Source organism: Dermacentor andersoni, chromosome 1 (assembly GCF_023375885.2).
Source record: "Dermacentor andersoni chromosome 1, qqDerAnde1_hic_scaffold, whole genome shotgun sequence".
In the NCBI taxonomy this organism is placed as follows: Eukaryota; Metazoa; Arthropoda; class Arachnida; order Ixodida; family Ixodidae; genus Dermacentor; species Dermacentor andersoni.
In genome coordinates this window covers 20,637,925-20,657,985 of record NC_092814.1, presented here as the reverse complement: position 1 = coordinate 20,657,985, position 20,061 = coordinate 20,637,925, and the positions used below count along the sequence as shown (strand labels likewise).

General features: G+C 46.1%; 1 protein-coding gene across 2 annotated transcripts in view; it reads left to right on the top strand.

The window, feature by feature from the left end:
- Tnks (tankyrase) overlaps positions 1-20,061 on the top strand; it is a 357,580-nt gene that overhangs the window by 114,785 nt on the left and 222,734 nt on the right. For both annotated transcript variants that reach the window (XM_050193320.2, XM_055061240.1), the window contains exon 8: positions 16,394-16,485. In XM_050193320.2, the coding sequence (XP_050049277.1) occupies positions 16,394-16,485 (92 nt within the window). The remainder of the gene's footprint in view (positions 1-16,393; positions 16,486-20,061) is intronic.

Below are 20,061 nucleotides of genomic sequence, written 5' to 3'. Positions count from 1 at the left end.
CGACCAAGGGACTACCTTGGATGACCAGGCCAATGCTCTGGGCGAACACTTTGAGCATGTATCAAGCTCAACACATTACACAAAATCATTCCTCAAATATAAACAATTAGCTGAACTTAATGCACTGGATCGTAAATGCCGTCCGGATGAACCATACAACCGTCCTTTTAATATTGTGGTGCCTTGAGCACATGTAGAAGCTCTGCACCGGGAGCTGATAGAATCGTATGACATAATTAAAAACTTACGCACTGACACACAGATGACACTTCTGGCACTTTTCACCTCTATCTGGGCTGGCGGATACCTGCCATACTCATGGAAGGAAGGTATTGTTATTCCCGTCTTGAAGCTGACCCTTCCTTGGTGGCAAGTTATCACCCGATAGCTCTTACAAGTTGCCTGTGTAAGCTGTTTGAAAATATGATTAATCGTTGACTCATGCATTTCCTTGAACTGAACAATATGCTTGATCTCTATCAGTGCGGTTCAGAGAAGGGCGGTCCACGGCTGATCATCTTGTGCGCATTGAAGGAAGTATCCGTCATGCATTTGTACATAAACATTTCATCCTATCGATATTCCTCGTTATGGAGAAGGCGTATGACACAACGTGGCGATATGGAATCTTGCGAGACTTGTTGGGAATGGGCATTCGTGGAAATATCTTAAACATACTAGAAAGCTATTTGTCCAAACGTACCTTCCATGTGAAAATCGGCAATGTATTGTCGCAACCTTTTATACAAGAAACTGGTGTACCCCAAGGAGGTGTGCTTAGCTGCACGCTCTTTATCGTGAAGATGAACACGCTTCGTGCTTCATTACCGCCAGCCATTTTTTATTCCATTTACATAGACGACATACAGATAGGTTTCAAATCCTGCAACCTTGCAGTGTGTGAGAGGCAAGTACAAGAGGGCTTGAACAAAGTGGCCAAATGGGCAGACGAAAACAGATTTAAAGTGAACCCGAACAAAAGTTCCTGTGTGCTTTTTACAAGAAACAAAGCGCTCATTGCAGATCCCAATATCGAAATGTATGGGCAACAAATACCTGTGAACAAAGAGTGCAAGTTCTTAGGCATTACAGTGAAACCTTGTTAAACCGTAGTTGGCCAGAGCTCGGAAAAAGTACGTACTAAACGGTAGTCTAGTACATACAAAAGCAAAAGCCCTAAATAGTCAAAATAGCATGAGATCGCCCGCTTACCTGTCAAAAACGGAATTCTGAGAGAGTGATGAAAGGGGGGAAAAAGCATGCAGTATTTATTCACTTTGTGTGACAGAAGTGTTAATTTCGTTTGATGCTGCCGCGGCCTAGGAGCGACGACAGCGGTCTCAAACTTACTGAAGCTGCGAGCCAGCTTTTCAGCCAGCCCCTTCTTCTCGGCAAACACTCGCATGGCAGATTCCTCATTGTCATTACGTATTCTCCGTGCACGCGCACGGTAGCGCTGCAAAACTCGCTGGGCACCTTTTTTATTGCGGGGTGCTGGTCTCATTGCGACGATTGCATTCATGAGGCTGATGTAACGCACAGCTTCTGCCACTGTCGGGCCTGAATCGCCTGTGCTGTCGCTTTCCGTGTTGTCCTCATCACTCTCGCAAGTCGACACTTCGGCAACAACAGAGGCAACGATGGCGAAAAGTCGAACCTCGTAGCCGACATCTCTTCACGGTTGCAGCAGCGCTGCCAAGCACCTTCTTCACATTCCAAATGACACACACCGTAGTGAACAGCAGATCCCTGTCGAGTGCCAGCGCCGAGTTCTTCGTGTCACATTCAATAGCACAAACAATGTCTAATTTTTCTTCTATGCTGAGCACCCGGCGTCTTCTTTATCCGAGCTTCAGCATGACGCGAGTCCTTGATTGCACGACGCCACAACGCTCTCTGGCACGGCGCCGAAATGATGATGTTGATGTGGCTTCACGTGCAAACACACAGGCCGCTTGGAGGCTGTTGTTCCGATCGAGGCTTGTTGTTCTGCCGGGCTGCCCCATGGAGATGACGCACCGCCATGTTTGCGCGACGAAAAGTGGAAACACTGCTGTATTTACACAATTGTAAGTTGAGTTGAATGTAAGTTGACCCCCCCATATCGTGTGCGACTGGAAAAAATAAATAAAAAAGAAGAGCATACTCGAGGGCGCATTCGATAACGAAAATTTATTAGTAGCTGACATGGACACTGGACTACTCGCCTTCACTAGTGCTGCCATCGTCATCGCTGCTACGGCCCCACAGCACGTCGTCGTCCAGTGAAATTCCGCATTTGGCAAACGACTGCACTACGACATCTTGTGGAACAGCAGCCTACGCCGAATGCACCCAACCACACACAGCCGTCAGGGAGGCTCTTTTGACAGGTTTGGTTGGCGTAAGTTCGCGGTCTTCTGCCACCAGCCACTTGTTGTACTTACGGCGGAGCATGTGCTTAAAAGGCGAAGGTCCGGGCTTGTTTCATGACCATGTCGCACTTCACTGGCAGGGACTGATCACGCATTTCAGCGACGTACGCCGCAAGCATGGCCTACAGCTCCGGAAAGTGTCCAGACTTCAGCACGTGAGAAATTCCTCACTTGCCGTCACAGGTGAAAATTTCGCTTCACTGCAGTCGCCACTCTCGCACCACCCGTTCAGAAACATCGAACTTGCGGCCCGCTGCGCAGTGATTTGTTTCTTCGGCGTAAAGGATGGCAGCCCTCTTGAACACTGCTGTGAACGTGGGCCAAATGATTAGTGGGCCTGGAGCACTCATGACGGCTGAGGAAGCATGGAAGTAGCACGTAGCCGGCAGTCAAGCCGAACGCGTCAAACCAATGCCTTTGGTCAAACTAAGAGTGCTAAGAGCATAGAGAAAGCTAAGAGCTACAGGGAACGAGAAACACGTGAGTGGTGTCTGCTCTTTCATGAACTACCAATGCTCCCCGCAAGCGCCGCCGTTCTGAGGGTGCCGCCGCGAATGGAACAGTGGCGCTTCGATCAACTATTGACACGCCCCCATGAGTGTTGTGTGCACTGTAAAACTCTCAAAAATGTTGAAAAACCCTTCCGAAAAGCAAACAAACACGCGGGATAGAGAAAAGGTACGGGTAGGGCCATAGAGCAAACATAAAATTGTAACTAACTAATTTACTCGCATAATGATCGCACCCCGAATTTTGTTGTCAAAATTCTATTTTTTTTCCCCCACGTAATGATCGCATCCTGAATTTGTCGCAGCGATATGTCGTGTGCCAAGTCTAGCTAATGATGATCACGCTTACCATCTGTCGAATGTGGCGCGAACGACTCTTGAAGACATACCAAGTGGTCTGCACGCACCCAACATTCTTAAGGAGATGCCCCATTTTATTCCTTTCATCACTTTTCGCACTTCCATGAAAAAAAAAAAAAAAAAAGCTACAACCAAACTTGCCTCGGCTTTATTATTTGTAGGCTTCATAATGGTTTTGGTCAACAACAACATAAAAGGGCGCCTTTCGATTCTTCTTGTCTACACTGGTGGGCACGCAACAAATCACGAGCGGCAACGATAGTGGTCACTTTTACACTGATACGTTACAAGTGTACCCTATTTATACGCCGACGCTTGTAACGCAGCTAAGATATTCGCCTACCCTTAGCAGAAGCGTGCCGTATTAAGATAGCAGTGAAGGTATCTCAAGGTGAAATGCTTAAAAAACAATGAACTTGCTGGAAATTTTATCCTGCACAACATGGGGCACTGACAGGAAGTGTTTAATGAACCTTTACAAGAGCCTGATTCGATCCCAATTGGACTATGGTGCCGTGATCTATCATTCTGCTGCCCCAAGCGGGCTAAAGATGCTAGATCCCGTCCACCATCTAGGGATCCGACTGGCCTCTGGTGCTTTCAGAACAAGTCCAATTGAAAGTTTATATGTAGAATCAAATGAATGGGCACTCCATCTGCAGAGAGTATACATCAGCCTAACATATTTTCTGAAAGTTCACTCTAATCATCAAATTCCATGTTCCAATACCATTAATGATATGACGTGTGCTACACTCTTTCGTAATCGTCGCTTTGTAAGACAGCCCTTTTCACTGCGTGTGAGAGAGCTTAGCGTTGAAATGGATGTCCCACTCCTCAAAGATCGCTTAATGCCTCTAGCTAATAGTGGCAAAAGTGGCAGCTAATACAATGTGATACTATATCTTTTCTACACGTTACAAAGCATGCTCCAGAGATTGAAATACGAATGCATTTCCTGGAACTCTAGTACAAGCATTCTTGCATGAAGTGCTACACAGACGCATCGAAGTCACATGACGGGGTGTCCTATGCAGCCATCAGTCCATCCTTCTTGGAATCCGATGTACTGCATGTGGAAACAAGTATTTTTACGGCTGAGGCCTACGCACTATTGTCGGCTGTGAAGCATATAAGGAAATCAAAACTCCAAAAATCAGTTATATGTACAGACTCCCTAAGGGTCATGAAGGTCTTGATGTCATTCTGTAAGCACAAAAATCCAGTATTTAATGAACTCTATTCCGTCCTGTGTAAAGTGTATATATCTAACCAGCATGTTATTATATGCTGTGTGCCTGGCCACAGGGGCATCGAGGGTAATGTTTTGGCAGACCAGATGGCCATGTCAATTACATCGCATGCTGTTGATCCTACCGCTGCAGTCCCTGGCACAGATCTGAGGCCTGTCTTACGAAGGAAACTGCGAAATCACTGGCAACGCTTGTGGGACATGGAAACAAATAATAAGCTGCACGTAATAAAGCCACGGTTAGGTTTCTGGCCCTCTGCAACAAAATCACACCGAACAGATATTCTGTCATCTCAGAATAGGACACACATTTGGCGCCTATAGTTTTTTACTCACTGGATATGAACCGCCAACCTGTGGTAGATGCAGGGAGAGGCTGACGGTCCTCCACGTCCTCCTGGAGTGTCGGGAAGCCGAATCTAAGAGAAAGAAACATTTTCCCCTCGCACACCGGCAACATCCCCTCTTCATCCTGTAATGTTCCTCGGCCCAGAACCACTCTGTGACACCAACACAGACCCAGGTTTCTTGAAAGATGTCGTGTTACATGTTATTAGCCCCATACATTCGTAGCGCTTCCTCTCTTCAGAGGATGCCGCTGTGATAGTTGTTTCGTATAGATATGCCTCTAGGCCCTTGTGGTTTAAGGACTCTGGTGAGGCAGTAGTGCTAAAGCCAATTTTAGCATCTGACATATTTTATATAGCGTATCATTCTTTTGCAATGCATCTTAATGCTCATATTACCCGTCATTTGTCAATGCCATTATTTTACTACACATAGATTTTACGCACCTTATAGTGACTATCTTTAAGGGCCCCTTTACAGCCACATCACATCAACTTCATAGAAGTCATGATTCCACTGCAAACTCATTAACACTGGCGTGGCGCTCTTTGGCCATACCTGGTTCTTGCGCCGCTAAACACCACACATTCAGTCATGCTGATTTTTTTGCAGTCACGAGCACTGGAATGTGGTTCATTCATGTGCACGAAAAACACGACATGAAAACAGCCTATTCCGTGCAGTATTGTTTAGTTGGAGTAATGAAACAATCTCTGGTGCAAGTTACGAAATCTACATGTGCACCCAAACGCTTTCTGCTTCCCTTTCCTTCGTACACAATATGCAGTTTTAAGACATGGGTTGACCTCCGTGGGCTTTTAATACAGAAAGTGAACCGTACAGACCAAAAATAATAATGCTGAGAGGTCATAAATGGCACTGTTACGCTGTTGTCGCAGGCCTCTTGTGCGGAAAGGCAAGACGCACATTATCACATGCATTACAACAAAATGAATACCCACCCAAGCAAGCTTGCTGGGCATGAAATCTTTTCTATTCAAGGCCACTATTCTTCTCAGGCTCCTCAAGAAACTTGTGCAGCGAATACATTCTATACAAACACAAGCTCCTTGTGTGTCTATGAACTTCGTAGGGCTTTTGCTTGAGCAGCTTCCTCCTTTCACTGGTTGTTGGTGCAGCCAACGGTGGTACAGTGCCGCTTGGACGTGTAGCTTTTGTACATCTCGCTCGGAAGACGCGGTAAGAACACGTCTAAATCAAACAGCCCACCAGATGTGCCAAAAGTGCGTTTAAAAACAGAACAACATGCAAATATGCATCGCAAGAACACGCACTGCAGTGCATTTTCTCCTGTCTCTAGCAGCCCTCACCAGAAGGCAGCACCTGGTGTCAAGACTATTAACAGGGCTGACACTTGCGCTATGAGGCTATAAAAATATCTGGTCTACATACAGTTCGGGTTCACTGAAGTGAGTGTGTAAAGTTTGTGTAAGTTTGGCGGCGGTGCATTCCGGCATTGCTTGCCACTGCATCTACACAATGGCCACCGCGTCGCATTCCCGTTAGAGACAAATGTAGCATGAGGTTCCTGCTGGCAGCATTTCTGGCATTGTGTCAGAAAGGGTTTTGTTGGCGTACTTCGATGCATCTGATGTAGAGACAATTCGCGTCATGGGTCGAAGATGATGCACCACCAGAAATGATGGCTCAAGAATATTTCCCTTCAGTACAACTTACCTTTGCTTTTCATGAATCATCATGGCTTATAGTACTTATATTCCTGAGAAATTGTTTGGCAAGTAAACCTTGCAAAGGACTGTGCTCTTGAAACGTAGCTTGTGCAGCTTTGCCAACTGGAGTTTACAGGCTTTATGCATGTTGGCTGGTCTGCATCGCCCTTGCTTGCAGCGGTGGGATGCACTCTTCTGTCCTGAAAGCTGGGACAGGAAAGATGTGTTCGACCTTCCTCTATGTAGTGTTGTGTACTGCACAGCCATCGCTCGTGTTCGAGTATATGTTTGAGCACCTGATGGCCACACAATGCGTCGGCATGTTTGCAACAGCCGAAATCAAGTGCGCAACAAGAAAGCACGCCGAAAGAGACACCCATCAACTTGCAAATGTTGTGTGGACGACGTGCCTGGGAGCAACTGAGAGATTAGCAGTCGTGTACAGTTCTGGGACATTAGCCATATCCACATCACTACCACTTGCTATCCAGGTGCATGCGTCGTCTGCTTAGCACTATTTGAAAGCTGCTAATACGACAGTTAGACAATCACCAGCCCTGTAGCTTTGCCAAGATTACATTGATAGTACAGTCAACGACCGATTTTTCGGACCCTCTAGGGAACATAAAAACGTCCGAAAATTCAGGCAGTCCGAAAAAATGAATGCGTGCAAAAAAACGCACCCTTTTTATTTTTTTCTCAGATCTAGAGGTAAAGGGCGAAGTAACAGGCTTCCGAAACCCTGCCACAGCATCAGTGAAGTGGCTATAAAAAGAGGCGTTCAAAAACTCTGTATGCAGCCGACTGCCGGTTTATTATGTACATGTGCATCGTCGGGCAGCCGGTGTTATTGCTGCAGGGGCTTGAAGAACTTGTTGATTGTTGTTTTGACGGCGTTCTGGTTGCATGCGATCAATTCGCCTCGATCTGAGCAAGGGTCATGTCAGCACTGTACACCGATGAAAGAGTCAACAGTGCTCGCGTCAATTCGGCGCTTGTAGGTGGCGCAGGCATTGGCTCCTCATTTTCAACATCGGAGTCTTCTGAATCCCCCACAACCCGACGGACTATTTCCTCGTCAGTCAGTTCTGCGCGGAAGTCGAGCTTGTTGTCAGCGTCAACAAACTGTTCAAAAGTTATTTTCGTGGGTATGGAAACCCCAGCAGAGCGGAGGTCGTTGATCACGTCGTCCGACGGTACTGCTTTCCGCGCTTCGATGCCATCGGCGAGGACTACGAAGACGGAGTGGGCACCTTCGAAAGCAAGCGAAATCCTCAAGTTGCGAACAGTGGAGTTCGCTGACGAGCGTCGAAGCACCTAGGCCTAGCGTCGCAGAGCACACTTGACACAACAGACAACCACACACCACGCTAGCCAAAATGTGGCCTGCGCAAACAAACAAACAAAATGGCGCCGCTCCGGAAACTCGCCGGAGGCGGAAATGCGGCGATGAACATAGCCAGCGTGGCCAGACCAAATCGGTGTGTGACGACTAGATTCGGCCAGTTGTGGTTCAAAGTGGTGATATGCTTCGGCTGCAAGTGGATTTCCTTCTCAAGGGCGCTGCGCGAGAAGCCAAAAGACCTTCCGTCCCTCAAAAAGTCCGGAAAATTGGACGGCGGGGGGTTTGAGCGTCCGAAACTTCAGATGTCCTTATACATTGATTCTATGGGGCTTGTGGCGGTGCTGCGAAGACGTCCGAAATATCAGGCATGTCCGAAAATTTGGGCGTCCGAAAATTCAGTCGTTGACTGTATATGCTTAGCATTTATAGGCAATTTAGCTCAAGTGAAATTTCTTTGCAGTTGGCCTTTAAAGGCCCCTTACCAGGTCTGGCTATTTTGAGCTGACAAGTGCAGAGCATACATTGCGTGATAACGATCGTGTCTGCAAAGTATTACATTGCTACACGCCGCGGAACCGAACGCTGTTTTTTTTTTTTTTCTCCTCGCCGCCGCCGCGCTCCAAGCCGGAGGTTTATGTACTCGCGTCCCTGCACCTATGTACTCAAGTTCGCAGTGTGACATCGTTTGTGGTGACACGTGAATTGAAGCTTAGATAAATAATAAAACACCCAAACGGAATGTCTGTGTGTTTTTTGCTTCACCTTGGACCGAAGCAAGAGCGATGGTACTTCCGCTTCGTCTGCTTGTTCCCATGGTCGTGCGGTCACATGCACAGGTACCGAAACTATGCCATTTTCTACCGTGTTCCAGCGCATGATCATGCCCGGCGATCCACTTGTTCTGCCTCGGTATTCGTGTGGCACTGAATTATACCGCTAGTCATGTGTCCTTGTGCACAGCGCGCAAAATTGTGCGCTGCGCGAAATGATAACAGCTCACGCGTAACGCCATCAGCGGAAATGAGCGTTGCCGAAAAAAAAAAAGAGAGAAGAAAAAAAAAGTGAAGGCTGGGCATGTGACTTCCGTGTCACGCGATCCTCAAGGTTTGGCATGGGAGAACGCAGGGAAGGAATTTCGCTTGCGAAGGCAAGACGGGGCAAGTGGAGAGGGAGTCCCACTATGCAGTGGAGCCCGCCTGCTGAAATCATGGGTTCGTGGCACTGAAATATTTTTATCCCGGCTATTAATGAGCCGACTTGAAAAAATTTTTGCGGCATAACCAAAATTTGCTATGGGGCCTGGTGAGGGACCCTTTTGGGGGGTCGTGGCTTCCGAACTCAACTTCCTTATTTTCTCATGGATTTGATAGAAATGGGCAGAATTATTGATAATGTTGCTGTAGTGTGTGGGCTTCTCATCTGTGTTCTTGGGACAAAGGAACGACAACACAGTAGTGCAAACAATCACAAGGGCATTTATTGCACCTTTCATAGATCAATGCCTGCTAGCCGAGTTGCTATCCACAAAACATGCCAATGGGCGCGCGACAAATCTAAAAGTCCGACTCACCGCGACCGGATAACGAGCAAATATGTTCGCCCCATGCTGGATCCCAACGCCTGGTCGTTCGTGCATACGGTCACGCGAACGGTGGCACGTTCCAAGGAGGCAGTCTCGCAGAAGCATGGATGGGTGCGCGCGCGAGACGTCCGCGGCGTTCGCCGACCCACAGCCATCCCTGCGCCATCGCAACCATCGGCCTTCCCCTTTCTGCGCCCAAGTAACCCCGCTGTGAGGCGGCGTTAGCAGCGCAACACTCGCGTCATCTCTCGTACTGCGCTTCAACCACACCGACCGCCGCGGGTCTCAGGCCACGCAGCGAAGCCGGATTACGGGAGACAGGAGCTATGCGGAAAAACAACGTATCAGGGGACGCGTGAGAGTCTCGCATCCCCACAGGTGTTATAAAATTTTAAAGTCAAACCTCAACTTTGTTATTTACAAATGTTTTTCTAATTTTGGGCTTGTTCCAAGCCTGAATAACTTACAAAATAGGATATAAGACTTGTTCTAAGCACTGTGCGTACCCAAGTGAATGGTTGAGGTTAAGACATTTTTTTTATTTTTAATTTACAACGTAATTTTCTTTAGTTTTCATTTTTTTATGAGGTGATTGTATAATAGGCACCTAGACTGTGAACTAGTTTAATCATCAAAAAAAAAGTCATGCTGGAAAAGCAAGAATATCATGATGGGAACCGTGCTTCAAGGACTATAGTAAAAGAAGAGAGAGAGAGAGAATTTAAAAAGATGTAGCAGTCGTGACGAAGTCAGCGGAACAAGCTGTGCAGTAGGCAAGAAAAACAGTTTTGAAAAAATGGCTTTCAATGTTGTGCCTTAGATTTTACTTTATCAAAAGGCGCCAGGATTGTAGTCATTCATGTTCTATTGAATGCAGGGCATCTGGAGTGTTTTGCATTTAGTCTGAAGTGTATTGCTTACCTTTTTTCCCCAAGCCATTCTTTTCTGCTGCTCTTTGAAGAGCACTTCGGCCAGATTACAGAGCAAGTGTCGCACAATATTCCACGAAAGCACAGTGGGTCCCAGCTTTGTATTTGCATACTGTCTTGTCGATGCTGTCTGGTGAAGCGGGAGGCTTACCCCTTAGCATCGCTCACATAATGTCTCTATTGCATTCAATGACGCATATTCCCCTTTTTTGTAGCAGTGACCAGATGACTGAATGAAGGCTTTTGGCACTACTTAAAATTTCTTTTCCCTTGACAATGGCTGAGGAGCTCATCAGAAAGGCACTGGTACAAAGGCAGCAATGCAGCTGAAGCAAGGATGGCTTGTAAGCCATTTATGCAGAGGTTTCCCCTGTACAGTGATGGAAGTGCTGTGCCAATTGTGCCAAACTGTGCCTGCTCTGAAGAAATGCTGCTAAATGCTTCTCCAAATTCTCCAAATTGTCGTTTATTGCATGTATTGCAGCACGCCTACACCGACATGCACCTGCTTCGGATATTCGAGCAGGCAAAAAAAAACATGTTCAACAATGTCCGACACTGAAGTATATGAGTGTATCTCAGGTAGGGCCTGGGACCCCCTCCCTTTCTGAATTCACTAGTGTATATGGAGAATGCAGCAGTACCGTGGGGAAGTGGGAATAATTATAGCAGGTGCAAAAAACACCAAGAGTTGGTATCCCCACACTTGGTTTCTGGCATTAAAGTCTCTAGCTTGGCTCACAAACGTGCTCTTGGGGCAATGGAATGAAAACACAGTTGTGCAAACAATCAAAAGGGCATTTATTTCCCCTTTCATACACTAATGCCTGCTAGCTGAATATGGGCGTGAGACAAATTGAGGAAGTCCGACTCACCACGACTGAATAGTGAGCGAATATGTTTGCCCCGATGCTGGACACCAATGTCTAATTGTTTGTGTGTACGGTCACTCGAACGGTAGGGAGTTCGTACGATCGTGTTTGTCCATCTCGGCGCCCCGCTCCAAAGCTTTTCTCGGGACGGCCCCGCGAAGTGTGGATCGGCGCACGCACGAAACGTACGCGTCGTGCGCCAACCCCAGGCCGAAAAGGGACGGCCTACTCCCTTTTGTGCTCGAGTAATCCCCCCATCGGGTGGCGTTAGCAGCGCAACACGTGCCACCTCTCATGCTAATCTGTAACCACACTGCCCACCGCCGATGGTTCACTGCGCAGAGAAGCCGGATTACAGGAACACAGGAGCCATATGGGGAAAACAACATCAGGGGACATGTGAGACTCAAGCGTCCCCACATCTCCACAAGCTTAACTCTTTGAGGGTCGAATTATTTTGAAAAGAACTTTCTCAGGTGGTCAAATTACTTTATTGCGGATCTTGAATGTACAAAATGTATAAAGTCGGGAATAAATAGTAAAAAAAAATTAGAAACAGTATTTTGGTGTCGGCATCACTCAGAACTGCAAAATGTTCAATAGTATTTCAGAGTGTGGTACTCCTTGAAACACGGGTCTACGCACAGCGCCTTATCGCATTCTGCACACCTAATACGCATGTCTGTTCTCCTCTTGGAGTGACGAGTTGTGTTGGTACACACATGACATCTCTGCGTGCAGCTGCCTTGGGCATAGGTATGAGGCACCCTCTCGCGTAAGCGCGTTGCCGCAGAGAGCGAGAATACCTCGTGAATGCCGGTGATAAACAAGCTAAGAGCAGCGCCAATCAAGATAGAAATCAACTTCTGCCGCCCCTGCAAGAGAGTGCCGACAAAGAGAAAAATCACATTTCGCACGCTTCCGTTGCGATCACGCAGCGGAACCGAAACCGCGAAAGCGCGTTGCCACAGAGAGCGAAAATACCTTGTAAATGGCGGTGATAACCAAGCTAAGAGCAGTGCCAATTAAGATAGAAATCAACTTCCGCAACCCCTGCAAGAAAGTGTCGACAAAGAGAAAGATCACGTTTCACGCACCTCCGTTGCGATCATGCGGCGAAACCGAAAACGCAAAAGGGCTGTTGCCACAGTCTGCGCGACGTGCTGAAGCTAGAAATCAGTTCTGTTTATCTCTGCAAGAAGGTAGCAGAAATTTCAAACGCTTCTTGCAAGTCCTAAGAGGTGGCAGCACCTCCCAGTGAGCACGCATCGTCATTATGGCGCGAAATTTCAAACGGAGGGTCGAAACCGTACACGTACGGCAAAGACCTTGCGGGACAGAAAACCGCCGCCGTACATGTACGGCAAAAACCTTCAAAGGGTTAAATCACTACATACTCTAGTGATCACACTGTCCAACATCAATGCGTGCTTCGTAAACAAGATGTAGTACATGCGACAGTGGCCGCACCGAGGAAATGTCCACACCCTGTCCATCATGCATGCCGACAACTTCTCTGGGGTACACCGCTGTCGTCTGTTGGTCACAGCAGCAGCTCTGCAGACTTGACGGCATGACTCCAGGCCAGGATCCCGGAAATGGCGACATACTAGTCGGCACGAGCAAGCATCGCTTGCACCGACCAACCCTGCTGGCGAGAGCCGCAGTAGCTGTTGGTGACTGTTGGTGCTTTTCGCTGTCGCTGAGGGTTGCGAGCTGGACACAGGCGGCCGCTGAAGTCGTCGTGTCCATCTGGCCACAGCCACCTCTATTGCCTGATGTGATCGTAGTCTGGGGCAGCAGCGCAGACAATGTGCAGGTGACAGCAAACCAAGGGTGACTCCACTCACGCTTTGTACACTCAGTGCACTCAACAGTCACTAAAGTAGTGCAAGAAGCAGGAAATCTGCATGCACATCACCCATGGGGTGCGATGTCCAGTTCGACTAATATCCCTGTCACATGGGCAAACTTGAGTGCACTTTGAGGAAGTGCACTTCATTGCTAGTGTCATTCTGAGGCTGCCACACAGGAGTGCTTGGTGACACGTACCGCAGAGCTCACTCGACGGCAAGTCTGTTTGGTGAACACACTTCGTAGCCTCATTAGCAATGAGTGAAAAATAAGTAATATTGAAAGTAATATCAGGAGTAATGTCTAATGCCGTTTTACCTTAAATTGCGAATGTTACAAGGTAGTAAGATGTGCAACAACGAAAAAAAAAAAAAAAGAACACGCAGCAAAAAACTAGGAACTTGCGCTCAAGCTGTTTACGGCCACGCCGGGTAAGAGCCGCGCAGTTGTTTGGTGGAACGCATCATTTGGACTGGTAGTGTTCTAGTCTTGTTGTCATGTCTTGGCTGGTGTTGATTAATCTTGCTGTTGAGGTTGTGATGAATTATTTCACTTACACTTAAGTTTATTGTAAGTGCTGTTTCTAAGAATAACAAACTGTTTTTGTACGTGCATTTTTAAGTTAAAAAATATCCGCATTTCCTTATGACTCACAATCTTCATCACCACCAATTTGAAAGAACACTTTTCTTTCTTGTCTAGCAGTGCGCCGCCAAAACGACACTCAGTGTGCTAAGTGCACTTGCTCAAAGAGCACTGTAGTTTGCTCATGTGACAGAGGTATAACAAAAGATAGACAGCTACTCAGATGCTAAGTTCACTTGAACAAAGCTCACTTTCTTGATTCGAAGGAGTAATCTCAATTCATGTGAGGCTAACTAGAATGAGGGAAGCAAAGTGCGACACTTCAGTGCCATGGTCCACCAGGCTGTCTCCCTTCACATGTGACATGCAGCTTCGCGAAGCCTTTGGAAGCCGGATTACAGGAGGCACAAGTGCCATGCTGGGAAAACATCAGAGGACACATGAGTGTCGAGTGTACCCACAAGCTAAGGCTTATTTCAAGAAACAAGTTCTCAGTATTTATGCAGAATTGCACAAGGTTCCAGCTGTTACACTTACCAGCACTGCAGAAAAATGTGAATGCATTTTGCCGTAGGTTTTGAGAACCTAGTTGAGCTAAGCACAGGATTTCTGTTAAATGGATATTACCTCCTCATTGCATGGCTTCAATCCTGCAGTTGGGATGTGTGCTGTAAAGGGACTGATTACATTAATTAGGGGAACATTTGTTAACTAGCTAATTCCACTCTGCTATTTACCTTTCAGGTAATATCTGCCTCTTCAATTAATTTTTTTTTTAATTTATAAATAGCTGATATCACTCTGCTATTTGCCTTTCAAGTAATGTCTGCCTCTTCAATTAATTTTTTTTAAATTTATAAATACTGCAATCCCCAATGGGGATTTTGGCATGTGGTTACAAAAGTTAGAAGATCTCAGAGAATGGCAAGGTTGCAACAAAAAGAAAAATACAGTAGAACAAAACAAGAAAAACACTACTAAAGGTGAGCAGCAAACATGTTTAGCATGGGCTTTAGCAAAATATAATTGGTAAGCAAGTGCCAGTTTAATATAGTCCTAGGGAAAAGAGTATTTAAAAGCATCTTTTTTAGTCTGAAAGGGAGTGATTCGTGCCGTTGACGTGTAGCATATCCAGTAGAAAAGGTTTATGGTTTCGGAAATGTCTATGGAGTACTGCCCTTTAATTAACTGAAACAAGAATTTCAAGCTGGTAATCCGATTTCAGTTGGTTTATGTTCGCTTTCGATAGAAGAGAAGTTGCAGAGGTGCATCCGAAGCAGTTGAAGACAAACCGAGTAGCCCATTGTTGTATTCTTGCTGATGTGATAGAATTGCAGATTGATAGAATTAATGTGATAGAAGTGATAGAATTGAATCTAGCTGATTTGAGAGAATTGCAATATTTATCTAGCCCAGAATGCCTTTAATATCTTTTTCCATTAAACTTTCGACAAATCACATGGGAACACAGCACATAATCAAATGTGTATTGTACAGTTATGGATACATTCCGTGGGAATTTTATTTAGCGTGGATGTATAGTGGTGCGTGCACAAAATCGCTCCTTTTCACCTTTTCATCTTCTGTGTTTACCATCAAGGGTGCTATGTTTTGTTTTAGGGCAGTGACGTGTATGCATATATGTACTAGTGAAATTTGCTCTACCACATCTGGGGCTTGGAGGGTATAAATATATTGGCAGGCTGATATTACACCCTTAATATTAGTCTTTCTTCAGGTACTGCAATAAGAAATTGTAATCACAATATTTAGTTAGCACTGTTGGTATGAATCTTCTAAGTCTGAAAGTTTAAAATGCCTACAAGGCAGAACTTGTTCTACATAAACTGCTGTGTAGAATGTAGGTATTAGCTAGTTAACAAATGTTCCCCTAATTAATGTAATCAGTCCCTTTACAGCATACATCCCAACTGCAGGATTGAAGCCATGCAATGAGGAGGTAATATCCATTTTTTTCAAGCTTTCGGGCTCTACAAGAAATAGTGTAATTACTATTTGCACAATATTTGCTCCTGTAGGTAATTAATACGAGGGATGTTCCAAAAGTAAGCTTTGTCATTTTTTTTAAACAAGTTGGTACACCAGGTAAAACAATCGCCATAAAACTCCACACCCGTTGCTGGTTCAGCGACCGAAGGAGTGTCAACGGAGGAGGAGTGGCATGTGTAGAGCACCAAAGAAGAAAGAGTAGCAGCAGATTGGTGTGCCCGAGGTTATTCGAGTACAAATCACGATGGCAGTCAGATGTGTGCGGACAATGTGGTTGCCAATGAAAGTGCATGCTGTTATCCGGTATGATGTTCCCTGCATTGAAAGCTGCACTTTCGGGACGTCACTTCCAATACAGTTCTGAGGTGGAGCAGGCTGTGCGACAATTCCTTGCATTGTAGGTCACCGAGTTTTACCAGAGTGGTTTCTTCAAACTGATTGCACGCTACGATAGATGTCTCAGTTTCGGTGGCGACCATGTGGGAAAATAGTGCAAGGTGGGTAGTTCATGGTTCCGTGGTGTATTTTTTTTTTTTTTTGGCAATAAAGTTTTTGTGTGAAAATAAATGACGAAACTTGCTTTCAGAACGTCTCTCGTAGTTTGCAGTGTGTAACTTACTTGTCTAACTTTATTCTTTGCAGCACGTGGTTGCGGTTTCTTCATTTCCCAAGCGCAAACAGGCTATAGAATTGCTGCTCCGGAAGAATGCTAACATCAACGAAAAGAACGAAGAGTAAGTCATTTTGTGATTTACAACAAAATTTTATTTCTTTCTATACAGAGCTCATAAGCGTTAACACATCACCATAGTAGCACTAGTAGTTCTTCACACTGCTCTCTTCTATTCAGAGCCATTAGCTAATGTTTTACCCTATGTCTTTGAATTTAAGCCCTTGCTTTCTTGCAAGATGTTCGACAAATCTCTGTAGTCAGTTTAGAATAGGTGAAAGTTGTAAGCATTTTCTTCAACAATATGCAAGGCTGACTCAGAAAGTACAGCAGCTAAACATAGCTACCACTGTCGTAACAACCACACATCACTAAACATTGGTGGTGAATTGTATAGTGGGCGTGTTGGAAAACATTACTCCTTTGCTGATCGTGTGACTTTGTGTGTACATTGTGTGAGGAACAAAGTGGCAGCACTTTACCTCCATTTTGATGACTTGAATACAACCGAAAGATGGAAACTTGAACACTGGGTAAACATTTTGATGAAGGGGGCCTTATCTTCCTTGATGGTGCTTCTGTATATTCTGGCCTGCACCTCTACCAGTTTTGTCACAAAATGACACTTGAAGATATACACTGCATTGGCAAGACAGCTAGCTGGACAAGATGGACAAGCCTGCCTCATCAGTCTGAACGTATTCTTTCTCAGAACCCCCCCCCCCCCCCCCCCATCTTCCATGGTGTGCATTCCAATCGTAATTTCTTTCTCACTGCTGGCTCATGACAATATATTCTCCCACCAGGGGTGCGTGTGAAAGAGAACTGGAAGCATTCAAAAGGAGGGATTAGAGGTGGGGTCATGTTGCAGATTCACCGCAGTCAGGCAGGCACATTGAATCACTTTGTGCGAGTGAGCGCATTCATAGCAAGTGTCAATTCTGTGGCATGCTGCTTAAACATGAAAGGAAAAGCTCATTTGCACTTGAGGGCAGTGTCGATTGGTAAATCCACTGGTATATTTGTTTTTTTTTTAACCGTTTGACAGTCAGACGTAAATATGCGGCGCCGCGAACAAGTCCCAAATGGCCGATGCCGTATATTTACACCGTGTCTGGTGTCTGTATGTTTGAAAAACATGCCAATTTTTCAACTCTCTGTAGCCCAGCAAGTACTGTTGCCTAGCAACTTGCTCCCTGTTAGAAGTAGTTCCGAAATGACTTGGTATTAAAAATGTCCCTCTTGAATTTCTGTTCACCGTGCTACCATGGTTAATGCTGCCGGCTTTACCTGTCGCACTGGCATAGTGGCTTTTGTGCTGCTCTGCTATGCCCAAAGTCGCAAGATCACAGCCTGGTTCTGGCGGCCGCATTTCGATGAAGTGAAATGTAATAACGCCAGTGTGCCATGCATTAGGGGCACATTAAAGAACCCCAGGTGGTCAAAATTAATCCCCACTGTGGTGTGCCTCATAATCATATCGTGGTTTTGGCGTGTAAAATCCGAGAATTTTATTTTTTATTTTTCACTGTTGCTGGCTTTGCAATCATGCAGTGTCTACTCTTGCGAGTGGTGACCGTCGCCAAGATGGTCTGCTCTCACTGTGACATGTCACTTGCGTGAAAAGCGAGTTAATGCAGCAGACAACGGTGGTGCCTGCAGTGTGCCAATATGTCATGGACAAGACAGCTTTGTGGTGGTAGCAGATCAGTAAACGTCTGGAGAATTATAGAGAATTTCATTTCTCACCGTGTATTTTGGACAAATTCGACCATAAACGCAAGTAGGAGCTGTTTTGCCTGGCTGCTCCCAGTGATGCAAAGCAACAGGAAAGTTGTTCTTCTAAATTTAGAACAGACAAAAGGTACGGTATCTTATTTTAGAGTCACTCAATCTACACGAGAGAAGTATTAGCCTTTTGCAATATCAGGCAAAGAGTAGAGCTATCTTGTTCGAAAGTAGAAGTCTAACCAGTCTGAGCTACATTTTCTATGCAGGTGGCTGGATTGCGTAATGCAGCTGAAGGGTATACAGTCAAACCTCGATATATCGAACACGGATATATCGAATTATTGCATATATCGAACAATTTCTATATCACATGGAAAATCGCATGCATTTTTAATTCTTTATTTCGAACGGGGCCGGATGTAAAATGGGTATATCGAACTCCGCCGCCCCAGACCAAGTGCGCTCTGTTGACATGAGGCGAGCTTTCCCGCAACACTCTCGAAGATAGCGGCGGCGCGATTGGCGTTGCAGACTGCTGCGTACGACAGCTGCCCACATCGGTTGCGCCGAGGGCGCCATTTGAACATAGCGGCGTACACACGCGGTGGCTTGGAGCCAGCACGGCCGCCTCGATCACGCGCGCACCTATGCGCGCACGGCGGGGCAAGCCGCCTCGATCACGCGCGCACGGCGAGGCTTGCCCCCGCCGTGCGCGCGTGATCGAGGCGGCCGTGGAGCCAGTTGGAGCGCTTTGTCGGTGCTGAGCCACACATCACGTGCATTGCGGACTTCGTTGGCGGTGACGACAGCACCGGAACAGTGGCGGAGTTAACAGACGTGGAGATCGCGGCAGAAGTGACTGCTGAGCGGCCAAACGAAGACGCTGCCGAGGTTGATCCAGCAAGCGCTGATGTTGCCCCGCTCCCGACTGCAACTGAGGCTGTAGCTGCTTTGGTCGTTGTACGCCGCTACTGCGGCGCAATAGAAGGCACTGGACTGTCTCTTGTGGACCGTTTGGACTATGTTGAGGACGCCGTGGTCAAGCACGTGGTTGCCAATATGAAGCAGGCTACGCTGCTTCAGTACTTTCAGCGAACTAAATAAATACTTTGTTTGAAGCTTCATGTGAGTATCTATTGCGCCACGATTGGTTCATTGATTGATTTGTGCTAGTTTTTGACGCGTTTTCTACGTGATTTTATATATCGAATTCTGGCTATATCGAACTATTTTGCGATCACCGCGCTGTTCGATATATCGAGGTTTGACTGTATAAGGATCTCCATGTGAAGTCAAAATTTTTTTTTTCATTCTAATGTTTTGTATAAGTACCATAGCAGACGCTAAGGTGTTGTGTTTTATGTTGTTGCAATGGCAGGATACTCATAACAACTTTGAGCTATATTCATGAGGAGTTCGAGCATAGCAAATCGTGTGACCTCAGGTTTGTGGATTTTGTTTTGGGACTGCACCCTTCGAGTTTTTGCTTACAAATGACTGCACATATTCAGAAGCCGCAGGAATGAAGTCCTGGCTTCTCTACGACCTGGTAACAGTGGAACTGTGCAAGGAGGACGGTGGTTATGTCTTGATGCAAAATACTGAAGGCTTTCTGGAGTTTCAAACTTAAAGGAAAGAGCTGAGAAACAGAAACCAATACATTGTTACGCAGCATGTGTTTTGCTTCTCTGTATGAAGGGTTTTGTTCTTTTTCATTATGGATGCCAAGATTTTTCAAGATTCAAGTTTTATTATCGAAGTACAAGTAATACATTGCATATGACATGTATGCCTTGTGGGGTTCTCACCCCCGTACTCTTGGGCAAAGGAACGACAACACACTAGTGCAGACAATCACAAGGGCATTTATTGCACCTTTCATAGATCAATGCCTGCTAGCTGAGTTGCT